The following is a 24143-nucleotide window of genomic DNA, read 5'->3' on the forward strand; positions in this document are numbered from 1 at the left end:
TCAAAATAAGGTCTTCAGGCGATCGAACGTTCTCCAGCCAATCAGACTGAGTGACGTCAGCGGCGGACCAGTTAGGTTGAGCCGAAAATGGTGACAGCTTGCGCGTGCGTATGATGGCGGTAAATAACAGCCGAAAGCGAGTTTAAAAAATAGAAGGGAAGAAAAAAAAAACCGCAAATATTTACCGTAATTTCCTGCGTATAACGGATTTTACCGGCTGTGTGGTGGAGTTTATGTTGGACTCGCGCTTATGGTCTGTTTTTAAGCGGAACGGCCGGTTTCTATGAGAGTTTATTCTGTGTCTGCCGCTCGCGCTGATTTTTGTTTAACGGGATTAAAGTAACGGATCACTCACGCCGATGTAAACACACACCGTCCGCCGGTACCGGAACCTTCCGTGTACACCACTGCCGCGGGTTCCGCGTGTCTCCCGGCGGAGCGCCTTTTGTTCTGTGAGTAGCGCTCGCGGTTTAACACACACAAACACACATACACTCACAACATGCACATACACAAAGTAATATAGACTTGCATACATACACAACATGCACTTACATAAAGTCATATATAGACACACACACAAACATGCATACACTCTCATATTCACAACATGCACATATACACAAACATGCACATATACACAAACATGCATACACTCTCACATACACAACATGCACATATACACAAACATGCACATATACACAAACATGCATACACTCTCACATACACAAACATATATACACAACATGCATACACTCTCATATACACAAACATATATACACAACATGCATACACTCTCACATACACAACATGCACATATACACAAACATGCACATATACACAAACATGCATACACTCTCACATACACAAACATATATACACAACATGCATACACTCTCATATACACAAACATATATACACAACATGCATACACTCTCACATACACAACATGCACATATACACAAACATGCATACACGCTCACATACACAAACATATATACACAACATGCACATATACACAAACATATATACACAACATGCATACACTCTCATATACACAACATGCACATATACACATACACATACACAAACATGCATACACTCTCATATACACAACATGCACATATACACAAACATGCATACACTCTCACATACACAACATGCACATATACACAAACATGCATACACTCTCATATACACAAACATATATACACAACATGCACATATACACAAACATGCATACACTCTCATATACACAAACATATATACACAACATGCACACATACACAAACATGCATACACTCTCACATACACAACATGCACATATACACAAACATGCATACACTCTCATATACACAAACATATATACACAACATGCACATATACACATACACAAACATGCATACACTCTCATATACACAACATGCACATATACACAAACATATATACACAACATGCATACACTCATATACACAACATGCACATATACACATACACAAACATGCACATATACATATACACAAACATGCATACACTCTCACATACACAACATGCACATATACATATACACAAACATGCATACACTCATATACACAACATGCACATATACATATACACAACATGCATACACTCATATACACAACATGCACATATACACATACACAAACATGCATACACTCTCACATACACAACATGCACATATACACAAACATGCATACACTCTCATATACACAAACATATATACACAACATGCATACACTCTCATATACACAACATGCACATATACACAAACATGCATACACTCTCATATACACAACATGCACATATACACAAACATGCATACACTCTCATATACACAACATGCATACACTCATATACACAAACATGCATACACTCTCATATACACAACATGCACATATACACAAACATGCATACACTCTCATATACACAAACATATATACACAACATGCATACACTCTCACATACACAACATGCACATATACACAAACATGCATACACTCTCATATACACAACATGCATACACTCATATACACAACATGCACATATACACATACACAAACATGCATACACTCTCACATACACAACATGCACATATACACAAACATGCATACACTCTCACATACACAACATGCACATATACACAAACATGCATACACTCTCATATACACAACATGCACATATACACAAACATGCATACACTCTCATATACACAACATGCACATATACACAAACATGCATACACTCTCATATACACAACATGCATACACTCATATACACAACATGCACATATACACATACACAAACATGCATACACTCTCACATACACAACATGCACATATACACAAACATGCATACACAACATGCATACACTCTCATATACACAACATGCACATATACACAAACATGCATACACTCATATACACAACATGCACATATACACAAACATGCATACACTCATATACACAACATGCACATATACACAAACATGCATACACTCTCATATACACAACATGCACATATACACAAACATGCATACACAACATGCACATATACACAAACATATATACACAACATGCATACACTCTCACATACACAACATGCACATATACACAAACATATATACACAACATGCATACACTCATATACACAACATGCACATATACACATACACAAACATGCACATATACATATACACAAACATGCATACACTCTCACATACACAACATGCACATATACATATACACAAACATGCATACACTCATATACACAACATGCACATATACATATACACAACATGCATACACTCATATACACAACATGCACATATACACATACACAAACATGCATACACTCTCACATACACAACATGCACATATACACAAACATGCATACACTCTCATATACACAAACATATATACACAACATGCATACACTCTCATATACACAACATGCACATATACACAAACATGCATACGCTCTCATATACACAACATGCACATATACACAAACATGCATACACTCTCATATACACAACATGCATACACTCATATACACAAACATGCATACACTCTCATATACACAACATGCACATATACACAAACATGCATACACTCTCATATACACAAACATATATACACAACATGCATACACTCTCACATACACAACATGCACATATACACAAACATGCATACACTCTCATATACACAACATGCACATATACACATACACAAACATGCATACACTCTCACATACACAACATGCACATATACACAAACATGCATACACTCTCACATACACAACATGCACATATACACAAACATGCATACACTCTCATATACACAACATGCACATATACACAAACATGCATACACTCTCATATACACAACATGCACATATACACAAACATGCATACACTCATATACACAACATGCACATATACACATACACAAACATGCATACACTCTCATATACACAACATGCACATATACACAAACATGCATACACTCATATACACAACATGCACATATACACAAACATGCATACACTCATATACACAACATGCACATATACACAAACATGCATACACTCATATACACAACATGCACATATACACAAACATGCATACACTCTCATATACACAACATGCACATATACACAAACATATATACACAACATGCATACACTCTCACATACACAACATGCACATATACACAAACATATATACACAACATGCATACACTCTCACATACACAACATGCACATATACACAAACATATATACACAACATGCATACACTCTCACATACACAACATGCACATATACACAAACATATATACACAACATGCATACACTCTCACATACACAACATGCACTTACATAAAGTCATATATAGACACACACACAAACATGCATACACTCTCATATACACAACATGCACATATACACAAACATGCATACACAACATGCATACACTCTCACATACACAACATGCACATATACACAAACATGCATACACGCTCACATACACAAACATATATACACAACATGCATACACTCTCATATACACAACATGCACATAAACACAAACATATATACACAACATGCATACACTCTCATATACACAACATGCACATAAACACAAACATATATACACAACATGCATACACTCTCATATACACATACACAAACATGCATACACTCTCATATACACAACATGCACATATACACAAACATGCATACACTCTCATATACACAACATGCACATATACACAAACATATATACACAACATGCATACACTCTCACATACACAACATGCACATATACACAAACATATATACACAACATGCATACACTCTCACATACACAACATGCACATATACACAAACATATATACACAACATGCATACACTCTCACATACACAACATGCACTTACATAAAGTCATATAGACACACACAAACATGCATACACTCTCATATACACAACATGCACATATACACAAACATGTATACACAACATGCATACACTCACATACACAACATGCACATATACACAAACATGCATACACTCACATACACAAACATATATACACAACATGCATACACTCTCATATACACAACATGCACATAAACACAAACATATATACACAACATGCATACACTCTCATATACACAACATGCACATAAACACAAACATATATACACAACATGCATACACTCTCATATACACAACATGCACATAAACACAAACATATATACACAACATGCATACACTCTCACATACACAACATGCACACATACACAAACATGCATACACTCACATGCATACATCTACATACACAACATGCACATATACACAAACATGCATACACTCTCACATACACAACATGCACATATACACAAACATGCATACACTCTCATATACACAACATGCATATACACAAACATGCATACACTCACATACACAACATGCACATATAACACAAACATATACACAACATGCATACACTACATACACAAACATATACACAACATGCATACACCTCATATACACAACATGCACATATACACATACAACAAACATGCATACACTCTCACATACACAACATGCACATATACACAACATGCATACACACATATACACAACATGCATACACTCATATACACAACATGCATACACTACATACACAAACATATATACACAACATGCATACACCTATACACAAACATGCATACACTCTCACATACACAACATGCACATATACACAACATGCATACACCTCATATACACAACATGCACATATACACATACATACACAACATGCATACACCTCATATACACAACATGCACATATACACAAACATGCATACACTCATACACAACATGCACATACACATATAGACATACACAAACATGCATACACTCTCATATACACAACATGCACATATACAGTCATATAGACATACACAAACATGCATACACTCTCATATACACAACATGCACATATACAGTCATATAGACATACACAAACATGCATACACATCACATACACATACATACAGCATATACACACAACATGCATACACTCATATACACAACATGCACATATACAGTCATATAGACATACACAAACATGCATACACACTCATATACACAACATGCACATATACACAAACATGCATACACTCACATACACAACATGCACATATACAGTCATATAGACATACACAAACATGCATACACACTCATATACACAACATGCACATATACACAAACATGCATACACTCTCACATACACAACATGCACATATACAGTCATATAGACATACACAAACATGCATACACTCTCACATACACAACATGCACATATACACAAACATGCATACACTCTCACATACACAACATGCACATATACAGTCATATAGACATACACAAACATGCATACACACTCATATACACAACATGCACATATACACAAACATGCATACACACTCATATACACAACATGCACATATACACAAACATGCATACTCTCATATACACAACATGCACATATACACAACATGCACATATACACAAACATGCATACACTCTCATATACACAACATGCACATATACACATACACATACATACACATGCATACATATACACAACATGCACATATACACAAACATGCATACTCTCATATACACAACATGCACATATACAGTCATATAGACATACACAAACATGCATACACTCTCATATACACAACATGCACATATACAGTCATATAGACATACACAAACATGCATACACTCTCATATACACAACATGCACATATACAGTCATATAGACATACACAAACATGCATACACACTCATATACACAACATGCACATATACAGTCATATAGACATACACAAACATGCATACACTCTCATATACACAACATGCACATATACACAGCATAACATGCATACACACTCATATACACAACATGCACATATACAGTCATATAGACATACACAAACATGCATACACTCTCATATACACAACATGCACATATACAGTCATATAGACATACACAAACATGCATACACTCTCATATACACAACATGCACATATACAGTCATATAGACATACACAAACATGCATACACTCTCATATACACAACATGCACATATACAGTCATATAGACATACACAACATGCATACACTCTCATATACACAACATGCACATATACAGTCATATAGACATACACAAACATGCATACACACTCATATACACAACATGCACATATACACAAACATGCATACACTCTCACATACACAACATGCACATATACAGTCATATAGACATACACAAACATGCATACACTCATATACACAACATGCACATATACACAAACATGCATACACTCACATACACAACATGCACATATACGCACATATACACAAACATGCATACACTCTCATATACACAACATGCACATATACAGTCATATAGACATACACAAACATGCATACACTCTCATATACACAACATGCACATATACACAAACATGCATACACTCATACACAACATGCACATACACAACATGCATACATCATACACAACATGCACATATACACAAACATGCATACACTCATATACACAACATGCACATATACAGTCATATAGACATACACAAACATGCATACACTCTCATATACACAACATGCACATATACACAAACATGCATACACTCTCACATACACAACATGCACATATACAGTCATATAGACATACACAAACATGCATACACTCATATACACAACATGCACATATACACAAACATGCATACACTCTCACATACACAACATGCACATATACAGTCATATAGACATACACAAACATGCATACACTCTCATATACACAACATGCACATATACACAATCATATATACACAACATGCATACACTCTCATATACACAACATGCACATATACAGTCATATAGACATACACAAACATGCATACACTCTCATATACACAACATGCACATATACAGTCATATAGACACAACATGCATACACTCTCATATACACAACATGCACATATACAGTCATATAGACACAACATGCATACACTCTCATATACACAACATGCACATATACAGTCATATAGACACAACATGCATACACTCTCATATACACAACATGCACATATACAGTCATATAGACACAACATGCATACACTCTCATATACACAACATGCACATATACAGTCATATAGACACAACATGCATACACACTCATATACACAACATGCACATATACATGCACATATATATACACAAACATGCATACACTCTCACATACACAACATGCACATATACAGTCATATAGACACAACATGCATACACTCTCATATACACAACATGCACATATACAGTCATATAGACACAACATGCATACACTCTCATATACACAACATGCACATATACAGTCATATAGACACAACATGCATACACTCTCATATACACAACATGCACATATACACAAACATGCATACACTCTCACATACACATATACACAACATGCACATATACAGTCATATAGACACAACATGCACATATACACAAACATGCATACACTCTCACATACACAACATGCACATATACACAACATGCACATATACACTCATATACACAACATGCATACACTCATATACACAACATGCACATATACAGTCATATAGACATACACAAACATGCACATATACACAAACATGCACATATACACAAACATGCACATATACACTCATATACACAACATGCACATATACACTCATATACACAACATGCACATATACACAAACATGCATACACTCATATACACAACATGCACATATACAGTCATATAGACATACACAAACATGCACATATACACAAACATGCACATATACACAAACATGCACATATACACTATATACACAACATGCACATATACACTCATATACACAACATGCACATATACACAAACATGCATACACTCATATACACAACATGCACATATACAGTCATATAGACACACACACAAACATGCATACACTCTCACATACACAACATGCACATATACACTCATATATACAACATGCACATATACACAAACATGCATACACTCATATACACAACATGCACATATACAGTCATATAGACACACACACAAACATGCATACACTCTCATATACACAACATGCACATATACAGTCATATAGACATACACAAACATGCACATATACACAAACATGCATACACTCTCACATACACAACATGCACATATACACAAACATGCATACACTCTCACATACACATATACACAACATTCACATATACAGTCATATAGACATACACAAACATGCATACACTCTCACATACACAACATGCACATATATAGTCATATAGACACAACATGCATACACTCTCACATACACAACATGCACATATACACAAACATGCATACACTCTCATATACACAACATGCACATATACACAAACATGCATACACACTCATATACACAACATGCACATATACAGTCATATAGACATACACAAACATGCATACACTCTCACATACACAACATGCACATATACAGTCATATAGACACACACACAAACATGCATACACTCTCATATACACAACATGCACATATACAGTCATATAGACATACACAAACATGCATACACTCTCATATACACAACATGCACATATACAGTCATATAGACATACACAAACATGCATACACACTCATATACACAACATGCACATATACACAAACATGCATACACTCTCACATACACAACATTCACATATACACAAACATGCATACACTCTCACATACACAACATGCACATATACAGTCATATAGACATACACAAACATGCATACACTCTCACATACACAACATTCACATATACACAAACATGCATACACTCTCACATACACAACATGCACATATACACAAACATGCATACACTCTCACATACACAACATTCACATATACACAAACATGCATACACTCTCACATACACAACATGCACATATACACAAACATGCATACACTCTCACATACACAACATGCACATATACAGTCATATAGACATACACAAACATGCATACACTCTCACATACACAACATGCACATATACACAAACATGCATACACTCTCATATACACAACATGCACATATACACATACACATACACAAACATGCATACACACTCATATACACAACATGCACATATACACAAACATGCATACACTCTCACATACACATATACACAACATGCACATATACACAAACATGCATACACTCTCACATACACATATACACAACATTCACATATACAGTCATATAGACATACACAAACATGCATACACTCTCATATACACAACATGCACATATACAGTCATATAGACACAACATGCACATATACACAAACATGCACATATACACAAACATGCATACACTCTCACATACACAACATGCACATATACACAAACATGCATACACTCTCACATACACATATACACAACATTCACATATACAGTCATATAGACATACACAAACATGCATACACTCTCACATACACAACATGCACATATACAGTCATATAGACATACACAAACATGCATACACTCTCACATACACAACATGCACATATACACAAACATGCATACACTCTCACATACACATATACACAACATTCACATATACAGTCATATAGACATACACAAACATGCATACACTCTCATATACACAACATGCACATATACACATACACATACACAAACATGCATACACACTCATATACACAACATGCACATATACACAAACATGCATACACTCTCACATACACATATACACAACATGCACATATACACAAACATGCATACACTCTCACATACACATATACACAACATTCACATATACAGTCATATAGACATACACAAACATGCATACACTCTCATATACACAACATGCACATATAGTCATATAGACACAACATGCATACACTCTCATATACACAACATGCACATATACAGTCATATAGACACAACATGCATACACTCTCATATACACAACATGCACATATACAGTCATATAGACACAACATGCATACACTCTCATATACACAACATGCACATATACAGTCATATAGACACAACATGCATACACTCTCATATACACAACATGCACATACACACTCATATACACAAACATGCACATATACACAAACATGCATACACTCTCACATACACAACATGCACATATACACAAACATGCACATATACACAAACATGCATACACTCTCACATACACAACATGCACATATACACAAACATGCACATATACACAAACATGCATACACTCTTACATACACAACATGCACATATACACAAACATGCACATATACACAAACATGCATACACTCTCACATACACAACATGCACATATACACAAACATGCACATATACACAAACATGCATACACTCTCACATACACAACATGCACATATACAGTCATATAGACACAACATGCATACACTCTCACATACACAACATGCACATATACACAAACATGCACATATACACAAACATGCATACACTCTCACATACACAACATGCACATATACAGTCATATAGACACAACATGCATACACTCTCATATACACAACATGCACATATACACAAACATGCACATATACACAAACATGCATACACTCTCACATACACAACATGCACATATACAGTCATATAGACACAACATGCATACACTCTCATATACACAACATGCACATATACACAAACATGCATACACTCTCACATACACAACATGCACATATACAGTCATATAGACACAACATGCATACACTCTCATATACACAACATGCACATATACAGTCATATAGACACAACATGCACATATACACAAACATGCACATATACACAACATGCACATATACAGTCATATAGACACAACATGCATACACTCTCATATACACAACATGCACATATACACAAACATGCATACACTCTCACATACACAACATGCACATATACAGTCATATAGACACAACATGCATACACTCTCATATACACAACATGCACATATACAGTCATATAGACACAACATGCATACACTCTCATATACACAACATGCACATATACAGTCATATAGACACAACATGCACATATACACAAACATGCACATATACACAAACATGCATACACTCTCACATACTCAAACATGCACATATACACAAACATGCATACACTCTCACATACACAACATGCACATATACAGTCATATAGACACAACATGCATACACTCTCATATACACAACATGCACATATACAGTCATATAGACACAACATGCATACACTCTCATATACACAACATGCACATATACAGTCATATAGACACAACATGCATACACTCTCATATACACAACATGCACATATACAGTCATATAGACACAACATGCACATATACACAAACATGCACATATACACAAACATGCATACACTCTCACATACACAACATGCACATATACACAAACATGCACATATACACAAACATGCATACACTCATATACACAACATGCACATATACAGTCATATAGACATACACAAACATGCACATATACACAAACATGCACATATACACAAACATGCACATATACACTCATATACACAACATGCACATATACACAAACATGCATACACTCATATACACAACATGCACATATACAGTCATATAGACATACACAAACATGCACATATACACAAACATGCACATATACACAAACATGCACATATACACTCATATACACAACATGCACATATACACTCATATACACAACATGCACATATACACAAACATGCATACACTCATATACACAACATGCACATATACACTCATATACACAACATGCACATATACACAAACATGCATACACTCATATACACAACATGCACATATACAGTCATATAGACATACACAAACATGCACATATACACAAACATGCACATATACACAAACATGCACATATACACTCATATACACAACATGCACATATACACTCATATACACAACATGCACATATACACAAACATGCATACACTCATATACACAACATGCACATATACAGTCATATAGACACACACACAAACATGCATACACTCTCACATACACAACATGCACATATACACTCATATACACAACATGCACATATACACAAACATGCATACACTCATATACACAACATGCACATATACACTCATATACACAACATGCACATATACACAAACATGCATACACTCATATACACAACATGCACATATACAGTCATATAGACATACACAAACATGCACATATACACAAACATGCACATATACACAAACATGCACATATACACTCATATACACAACATGCACATATACACTCATATACACAACATGCACATATACACAAACATGCATACACTCATATACACAACATGCACATATACAGTCATATAGACACACACACAAACATGCATACACTCTCACATACACAACATGCACATATACACTCATATACACAACATGCACATATACACAAACATGCATACACTCATATACACAACATGCACATATACAGTCATATAGACACACACACAAACATGCACATATACACAAACATGCATACACTCTCATATACACAACATGCACATATACAGTCATATAGACACACACACAAACATGCACATATACACAAACATGCATACACTCTCATATACACAACATGCACATATACAGTCATATAGACACACACACAAACATGCATACACTCTCATATACACAACATGCACATATACAGTCATATAGACACACACACAAACATGCATACACTCTCATATACACAACATGCACATATACAGTCATATAGACACACACACAAACATGCACATATACACAAACATGCATACACTCTCATATACACAACATGCACATATACAGTCATATAGACACACACACAAACATGCATACACTCTCATATACACAACATGCACATATACAGTCATATAGACATACACAAACATGCACATATACACAAACATGCATACACTCTCACATACACAACATGCACATATACAGTCATATAGACATACACAAACATGCATACACTCTCACATACACAACATGCACATATACACAAACATGCATACACTCTCACATACACATATACACAACATTCACATATACAGTCATATAGACATACACAAACATGCATACACTCTCACATACACAACATGCACATATATAGTCATATAGACATACACAAACATGCATACACTCTCATATACACAACATGCACATATACACAAACATGCATACACACTCATATACACAACATGCACATATACAGTCATATAGACATACACAAACATGCATACACTCTCACATACACAACATGCACATATACAGTCATATAGACACACACACAAACATGCATACACTCTCATATACACAACATGCACATATACAGTCATATAGACATACACAAACATGCATACACTCTCATATACACAACATGCACATATACAGTCATATAGACATACACAAACATGCATACACACTCATATACACAACATGCACATATACACAAACATGCATACACTCTCACATACACAACATTCACATATACACAAACATGCATACACTCTCACATACACAACATGCACATATACACAAACATGCATACACTCTCATATACACAACATGCACATATACACATACACATACACAAACATGCATACACACTCATATACACAACATGCACATATACACAAACATGCATACACTCTCACATACACATATACACAACATGCACATATACACAAACATGCATACACTCTCACATACACATATACACAACATTCACATATACAGTCATATAGACATACACAAACATGCATACACTCTCATATACACAACATGCACATATACAGTCATATAGACACAACATGCACATATACACAAACATGCACATATACACAAACATGCATACACTCTCACATACACATATACACAACATTCACATATACAGTCATATAGACATACACAAACATGCATACACTCTCACATACACAACATGCACATATACACAAACATGCATACACTCTCACATACACATATACACAACATGCACATATACAGTCATATAGACATACACAAACATGCATACACTCTCACATACACAACATGCACATATACAGTCATATAGACATACACAAACATGCATACACTCTCACATACACAACATGCACATATACACAAACATGCATACACTCTCACATACACATATACACAACATGCACATATACAGTCATATAGACATACACAAACATGCATACACTCTCATATACACAACATGCACATATACACATACACATACACAAACATGCATACACACTCATATACACAACATGCACATATACACAAACATGCATACACTCTCACATACACATATACACAACATGCACATATACACAAACATGCATACACTCTCACATACACATATACACAACATTCACATATACAGTCATATAGACATACACAAACATGCATACACTCTCATATACACAACATGCACATATACAGTCATATAGACACAACATGCACATATACACAAACATGCACATATACACAAACATGCATACACTCTCATATACACAACATGCACATATACAGTCATATAGACATACACAAACATGCATACACTCTCACATACACAACATGCACATATACAGTCATATAGACATACACAAACATGCATACACTCTCATATACACAACATGCACATATACACATACACAAACATGCATACACACTCATATACACAACATGCACATATACACAAACATGCATACACTCTCACATACACATATACACAACATGCACATATACACAAACATGCATACACTCTCACATACACATATACACAACATGCACATATACAGTCATATAGACATACACAAACATGCATACACTCTCACATACACAACATGCACATATACAGTCATATAGACATACACAAACATGCATACACTCTCATATACACAACATGCACATATACAGTCATATAGACATACACAAACATGCATACACTCTCATATACACAACATGCACATATACAGTCATATAGACATACACAAACATGCATACACTCTCACATACACAACATGCACATATACAGTCATATAGACATACACAAACATGCATACACTCTCATATACACAACATGCACATATACAGTCATATAGACATACACAAACATGCATACACTCTCACATACACAACATGCACATATACAGTCATATAGACATACACAAACATGCATACACACTCATATACACAACATGCACATATACAGTCATATAGACATACACAAACATGCATACACTCTCATATACACAAACATGCATACACACTCATATACACAACATGCACATATACACAAACATGCATACACTCTCACATACACAACATGCACATATACAGTCATATAGACATACACAAACATGCATACACTCTCATATACACAAACATGCATACACTCTCATATACACAACATGCACATATACACAAACATGCATACACTCTCACATACACAACATGCACATATACAGTCATATAGACATACACAAACATGCATACACTCTCATATACACAAACATGCATACACACTCATATACACAACATGCACATATACACAAACATGCATACACTCTCACATACACAACATGCACATATACAGTCATATAGACATACACAAACATGCATACACTCTCATATACACAACATGCACATATACACAAACATGCATACACTCTCACATACACAACATGCACATATACAGTCATATAGACATACACAAACATGCATACACTCTCATATACACAACATGCACATATACACAAACATGCATACACTCTCACATACACAACATGCACATATACAGTCATATAGACATACACAAACATGCATACACTCTCATATACACAACATGCACATATACACAAACATGCATACACTCTCACATACACAACATGCACATATACAGTCATATAGACATACACAAACATGCATACACTCTCACATACACAACATGCACATATACAGTCATATAGACATACACAAACATGCATACACTCTCATATACACAACATGCACATATACAGTCATATAGACATACACAAACATGCATACACTCTCACATACACAACATGCACATATACAGTCATATAGACATACACAAACATGCATACACACTCATATACACAACATGCACATATACAGTCATATAGACATACACAAACATGCATACACTCTCATATACACAACATGCACATATACACAAACATGCATACACACTCATATACACAACATGCACATATACACAAACATGCATACACTCTCACATACACAACATGCACATATACAGTCATATAGACACACACACAAACATGCATACACTCTCATATACACAACATGCACATATACAGTCATATAGACATACACAAACATGCATACACTCTCATATACACAACATGCACATATACAGTCATATAGACATACACAAACATGCATACACACTCATATACACAACATGCACATATACACAAACATGCATACACTCTCACATACACAACATGCACATATACAGTCATATAGACATACACAAACATGCATACACTCTCATATACACAACATGCACATATACACAAACATGCATACACTCTCACATACACATATACACAACATTCACATATACACAAACATGCATACACTCTCATATACACAACATGCACATATACACAAACATGCATACACTCTCATATACACAACATGCACATATACACAAACATGCATACACTCTCACATACACAACATGCACATATACAGTCATATAGACATACACAAACATGCATACACTCTCATATACACAACATGCACATATACACAAACATGCATACACTCTCACATACACATATACACAACATTCACATATACACAAACATGCATACACTCTCATATACACAACATGCACATATACACAAACATGCATACACTCTCATATACACAACATGCACATATACACAAACATGCATACACTCTCACATACACAACATGCACATATACAGTCATATAGACATACACAAACATGCATACACTCTCATATACACAACATGCACATATACACAAACATGCATACACTCTCACATACACACATACACAACATGCACATATACAGTCATATAGACATACACAAACATGCATACACTCTCACATACACAACATGCACATATACAGTCATATAGACATACACAAACATGCATACACACTCATATACACAACATGCACATATACAGTCATATAGACATACACAAACATGCATACACTCTCACATACACAACATGCACATATACAGTCATATAGACATACACAAACATGCATACACACTCATATACACAACATGCACATATACAGTCATATAGACATACACAAACATGCATACACTCTCATATACACAACATGCACATATACAGTCATATAGACACACACACAAACATGCATACACTCTCATATACACAACATGCACATATACAGTCATATAGACATACACAAACATGCATACACTCTCATATACACAACATGCACATATACAGTCATATAGACATACACAAACATGCATACACACTCATATACACAACATGCACATATACACAAACATGCATACACTCTCACATACACAACATGCACATATACAGTCATATAGACACAACATGCATACACTCTCACATGCACATATACAGTCATATAGACATACACAAACATGCATACACTCTCACATACACAACATGCACATATACACAAACATGCATACACTCTCACATACACATATACACAACATGCACATATACAGTCATATAGACACGCACTGATATGTATACTAAGAACCAGTTCAGTTTAAAAATCAAGACTGACCCGTGTGATGGTATTGACTCTTGAAAACTGATGTATTACGAATCAATAACTTTTAATCGTGCGAGTTTTGGGTCTGATATTGCAGTCAGGTGTAAATAACATGTACTTTCCCATCCACAGCATTACTTCTGTGTGATGAAACCCTTTAAATTCAGCAGCTGCAGGAAACGGCTGCTCTGATGCTGGACCACAAACATTTCTCACAGTAAGTCTGTTTTCCCCACCTTAAACCGTTTGCATGCTACAACTATACTGCCCTGCAAAGGCAAAACATTAAGAACGATGGCATGTAAACAACATTTAGTCGGACCGCACCAGTCCGATTTTTGCAAGTCGGACAACAGGCCATAACGCGATTGAAGCTCGAGTTCATCCAGAATGTTAACATGTTAATCGGACTACAGTTGGCCTCACCGCTGTACACATCCTTCCTTCAAAAACTCCATTATGCGCTGGGTCATGTCTGGTTTTCAATGACCCCAACAGAGCGCATGTCACGCCTCTCTTCATCAAACTGCATCACGTCAAGTTCAACGACCACGTTTACACGCACTTAAGATTTTTTCCAGAAAGTGGCGTTCTGTAACGTCATGCCAACGAGAATGCCGATTTCCTTACATCGTTTAATGGGATTAAGAGAAATCTAGGTTTCTCCCGGAGAACGTGGCGTGGCCATGTAAACGCGAAATTCTAACAGGTTTTTGAGGAGTCCACGTGTGCGTGAACAGAAATAACAAGATTGAGTCCAACAACGTCAACAAATTGGAAAGAATTCAACATTTCTGGGAGTACAGTGGGAAAAGCACATACACTATAAACTATACCCATTTACACACACCAGTGTAAAATGTTGACGGTCCCTCACGTTCGCAGACATGCGCTCATACACCGGGGGGGAATCCCAGAGTTTTACATAAGAGGGAAACCCCACTATAACCTTCCAACATGCGTCCCACTATAAACGTGGGACGAATGGTGGAAGGACCTTACAAACTCCACCCAAGCAGCTCATTCTCTAACTATTTTGAAGAAGCATCTAAAGACGCATCTTTCTTCATGAATAAAACTAAATAATAATAATAATAATGCTCAAATTTTTCACCACTGTCTCTCACCTTCCTCTATACTTCTACTTCTCTGAGCAATCTGAAACTTTGTGTTGCTGCACTTCTCATGTTATTGCCTGCTTATGACGAATCGCTTTTGCTATATTCCTCATTTGTAAGTCGCTTTGGGGAAAAAAAGCATCTGCTAAATTAATAAATGGAAATGCACTACTTGGACAGACTGATAAAGACCATAGCGGACAGATCGTTAATAAATTTTGGCTTTGTAGGGCAGTATACCCCTGTCCTTTCTTGAATTCATATTATGGCAAAAAGCTACTTCTATGCCAAACGGAGAAGTTTTTAATAGTGTTCGTCAGTAAATAGCATACAAACAAACTTTGATATTATGTTGTAAATTCAAGTAACATGTTACTTTACTGGTAACTTCCAAAAAGTATTATTGTGTGACTTTTCATGCCTTATCTGTCTCTGTCATCCTTAGGATGAGCGCGGTCATGGCGTGTGGATCCTGACTCTGAGTGCTCATGCGTGTTGGGAGATATGGATCGCTGTAAACATGTGGTGCGTCTCCGTTTGGGACACGGCCACTCCATCCTCAACCCGCAGAAGTGGCGTTGTGTGGACTGCGACACCACTGATTCAGTATGGGCCTGTCTGAAGTGCTCTCACGTGGCGTGTGGTCACTACATGGAGGAACACTCCCTTAGTCACTACCAGCAGTCACAGCACCCGTTGGCCATGGAGGTACGTGAGCTGGACGTCTTTTGTTTTGCGTGTGGAGATTATGTGTTGAACGATAACGTTGAGGGTGACCTGAAGCTCCTGCGAGGGGCTCTGTCAACCGTCCGCAGTCCCAGTCAGCGCTCTCTGCGGTCTTCTGCGGCTGATGGTGCTCTCAAAGTGCGGGAGGGTGCAGAGCTGCGGACGGCAATGCAGACAGCATTGTGGCACCGGCGCAGAACTCTTCTCCGAGGTACAATGCACCAGTGGAGAAGTCAGCAGCAGGAGGAACAGAGGAGGCGCGAGGAGAAACAGGAGCAGGAGCGAGAGGAGAAGCGACGACAACGCAGCGAGGTCAAGAAGAGACTTATGGGAGAACTAGCTAACGTTCCGCCAAGGAAGAGCGCGCGGCTACTCACTCAGGCTCCTCGTCCCATGCTCACCCTCATCCCGCTGAAGTTCCGCGATCCTCCGGAACGATTTCCAGCTGTTCCTAAACGTCCCCTCCTTCCCCTATCCAACAAACCTCTTGCCCGCAAGCCACTCCGTGCCGCCGGTAGGTTGCACCGATATCATACATCGCAGTCGTTGCGTCGCAGGAAACTTGCGCCAGGAGTCACAGGACTGCGTAACCTTGGCAACACATGTTACATGAACTCCATCCTCCAGGTGTTGAGTCACCTGCAGAAGTTCAGGGAGTGTTTCCTCACACTTGACCTGTGTGAGACAGAGGAGCTGCTCGCTAAGTCCAACCACTCGCCGGGTGTGGTAGGTGGGGCCAGTGCCCTCACTGCGCTGGGCCGCATGGGGAGGGCAAGTGGAACTGCTTCGCTGGGCAGCAAACAGAATGTCCCACCTAGCCTGAACGCAGCTGAACTGGTGCAACCGAAAGAGCCACGATCTTCATCTCGGCATCAGATGTCGCTTTGTCACGAGCTGCACACGCTCTTCAGGGTCATGTGGTCGGGCCGGTGGTCGCTGGTTTCGCCTTTTGCCATGCTGCACTCCGTATGGAACCTGATCCCGGCGTTTCGTGGATACGACCAGCAGGATGCGCAGGAGTTCCTATGTGAGCTTCTGGATAAAGTTCAACAGGAACTGGAATCTGATGGACCCCGGAAACATTTCCTGATCCCCCTCACACAGCGAAAACTGTCTAAACAGGTCCTCAAAGTGCTCAACACAATCTTCCATGGACAGCTGCTCAGCCAGGTAATGTGATACTTGTACTGTTCAACTCATACATTTTTGGATAATACTGAATTTCTGATGTATCTTGCGGTCCTTCCAGGTAACGTGTTTGTCCTGTAAGTGTAAGTCGAACACGGTTGAGCCTTTCTGGGATTTGTCTCTGGAGTTCCCAGAGCGATACCACCGCATGGAGAAGCCCAGCGCGGCAGCGTGTCAGCGGAGCTGCTCTCTGTCGGAAATGCTTGCCAAGTTCACAGAGACTGAAGCTTTGGAGGGTTGCATCTACGCCTGCAACTTCTGCAACAGTCAGTACCTGGAACTCTAGGCCTTCCTTACAGATCTAAAAGTCTGATTACTGGGGCTGTTCTAATCTAAATTTGCTGTTTGTTTGCAGGAAAGCGGCGAAAATCATCCCATAAGCCCCTGTCCCTCTCCGAGGCCTGTAAGCAGTTACTCATCTGCCGTTTACCTCAAGTGCTGCGGCTACACTTGAAACGCTTCCGGTCAGTCAGAACACTTCTTGCGTTTCACTATATATGCATATATATCATCTTGCACTCCAGAACCCCATCATATAGCTGTGCTCCCTTCTAACGATTCATTTCACACGTTTCCAGGTGGTCCGGTCGGAATCACCGGGAGAAGATCGGCGTCCACGTGGCTTTTGATCAGGTCCTGAATATAGAACCGTATTGTTGCTCGGACGCCGTCCTGTCACCGCAGAGAGAGGCCTACACCTACGACCTGTCTGCTGTGGTGATGCATCATGGGAAAGGCTTTGGCTCAGGGCACTACACAGCCTACTGTTATAACACTGAAGGAGGTACATGACTGTTCTGTAATCACTGTTTATAAGGTTGTTTTCAGACCCAAGTTCCCAGGTTCCTTTGATTGGTCCGAATCCTGTTTTAAGAAGTGGATGTGCACTACTGAAAATAGTTCCATTAATTTGGACACTAGTACCATTCGCAAGTGGTAGAAGCAAATGACGGATCTCTCCTGATTTGGTTACATTGCTAAACTGCTCCCGCTAGTACTGACGGTGGGACTTTGGGGGGGATGCAAACTAATGATACAACTCAAATAATTGGGGGGTATTTAGTGCATGTTTGCATTAAAAACACTTCTTGCCTTTCTATTAGTATGCGTCAGTGTAATATACCTGTGAATGTTGTTGTGCTTGACTTTCACGGTTACTGTGTTGGTGTTGCAGGTTTCTGGGTTCACTGTAATGACTCGGAGATGAACGTGTGCAGTGTGGAGGAGGTGTGCAGCACTCAGGCCTACATCCTGTTCTACACGCAGCGCTCCTCCTAGACTTGTCTGTGTGTTTCTCTCTCTCTCTGCCTCACTGTATACACCTCTGCCTGTCTGTCTGTCTCTCTGCCTTTCTATACCCGTCTCTCCCTTTCTTTAGCTGCCTATCTTTTCTATCTACCTGTCTCTGCTGGCACAGTCACACTTTACCCAGGGCATTCAGGACTAAACCAACTCACCTGCAGGCTCCAGTACAGCAGGGGCACACACTCACAGCTGAACTGAAGTACTGAAGTCCGTCTGCTGTCGTTTCATTGGACGGATTAAAACAGACGGCCGCTTATCCTGGAGAGAATGTGACAGCAATATGACCATCACACACACTGAATCAGGAATTCTTCACCTTTGATACTGCAACTGTTTTCTACTCTATTTCTATTGGGGATTAAATTCATGAAAAAGGAGAAAGCCTCTTGATTTTCCATCAGTGATAAAATGACTGAACAATCGATGACGCTGAATGTCTTTAGTTGTGTGTGTGTGTGTGTGTGGAAGGGTGTGACTGCTGACCTCTGACCCTTGACCTATGTCCTGTATTGTGAGAGCACCTGTTATCAACTTTATTGATCTTGTGGGATCTTTCTGATGATAGTGAATAAAAAAAAACCTTGATGAGCCTTCGAGTTACTGTATGCTTTTTATATATCCATCATAACTTATATATGGGGGGGCCTGGGTATCTCAGCGAGTATTGACGCTGACTATCACACCTGGAGTTGTGAGTTTGAATCCAGGGCATGCTGAGTGACTCCAGTCAGGACTCCTAAGCAACCAAATTGGCCGGGTTGCTAGGGAGGGTAGAGTCACATTTGGTAACCTCATCATGGTCGTTATAATGTGGTTCTCGCTCTCCGTGGGGCGTGTGATGATTTGTGGGTGAAGCCTCCACATGCGCTAGGTCTCTCGCGGTACTGCGCTCAAGCTACGGACCACAACACAGTATAAAATCGATGTTGTCTTAGTGGTTAGAATTTACATCTGCCTAATAAGTGCTAACTATTTGAAAACAACTTTGGATATAAAGCAGATAATACAGTTGAGGTAAAGGATATTTCATGTATGAAAATATTTTGAAGTACATCAGACAAAACTGACAAAGATTTGATTTCATAAACGCCCCAAACTTAGTCAAATAAAGTAAGTAATTTAGTCTCAGAAGTGTTCATTGAAGCAGTATGGTATTTCGTTTTGTTTCATGTGTAAATACCGTAAAGTCGCCCTGTCAGAGTGAAATTGGCATTTTTCGAAAGTTCCCGCCATTTCTGAGG

The 24143-nt window shown here is 37.8% G+C and overlaps 1 protein-coding gene across 1 annotated transcript; it reads left to right on the forward strand.

Annotated features, from left to right (window-relative positions):
* Positions 1-88: 88 nt before the first annotated feature.
* On the forward strand, positions 89-23486 carry usp49 (ubiquitin specific peptidase 49). Its single transcript, XM_052124309.1, has 7 exons — positions 89-452; positions 18698-18782; positions 20129-21579; positions 21659-21863; positions 21953-22061; positions 22176-22381; positions 22772-23486. Exons 3-7 carry the CDS (start codon positions 20188-20190, stop codon positions 22873-22875), a joined length of 2016 nt encoding a protein of 671 aa, XP_051980269.1. The 5' UTR covers positions 89-452; positions 18698-18782; positions 20129-20187; the 3' UTR covers positions 22876-23486.
* The last annotated feature ends 657 nt before the right edge of the window (positions 23487-24143 follow it).

The sequence above is a fragment of the Xyrauchen texanus genome, chromosome 50 (assembly GCF_025860055.1).
Source record: "Xyrauchen texanus isolate HMW12.3.18 chromosome 50, RBS_HiC_50CHRs, whole genome shotgun sequence".
NCBI lineage: Eukaryota > Metazoa > Chordata > Actinopteri > Cypriniformes > Catostomidae > Xyrauchen > Xyrauchen texanus.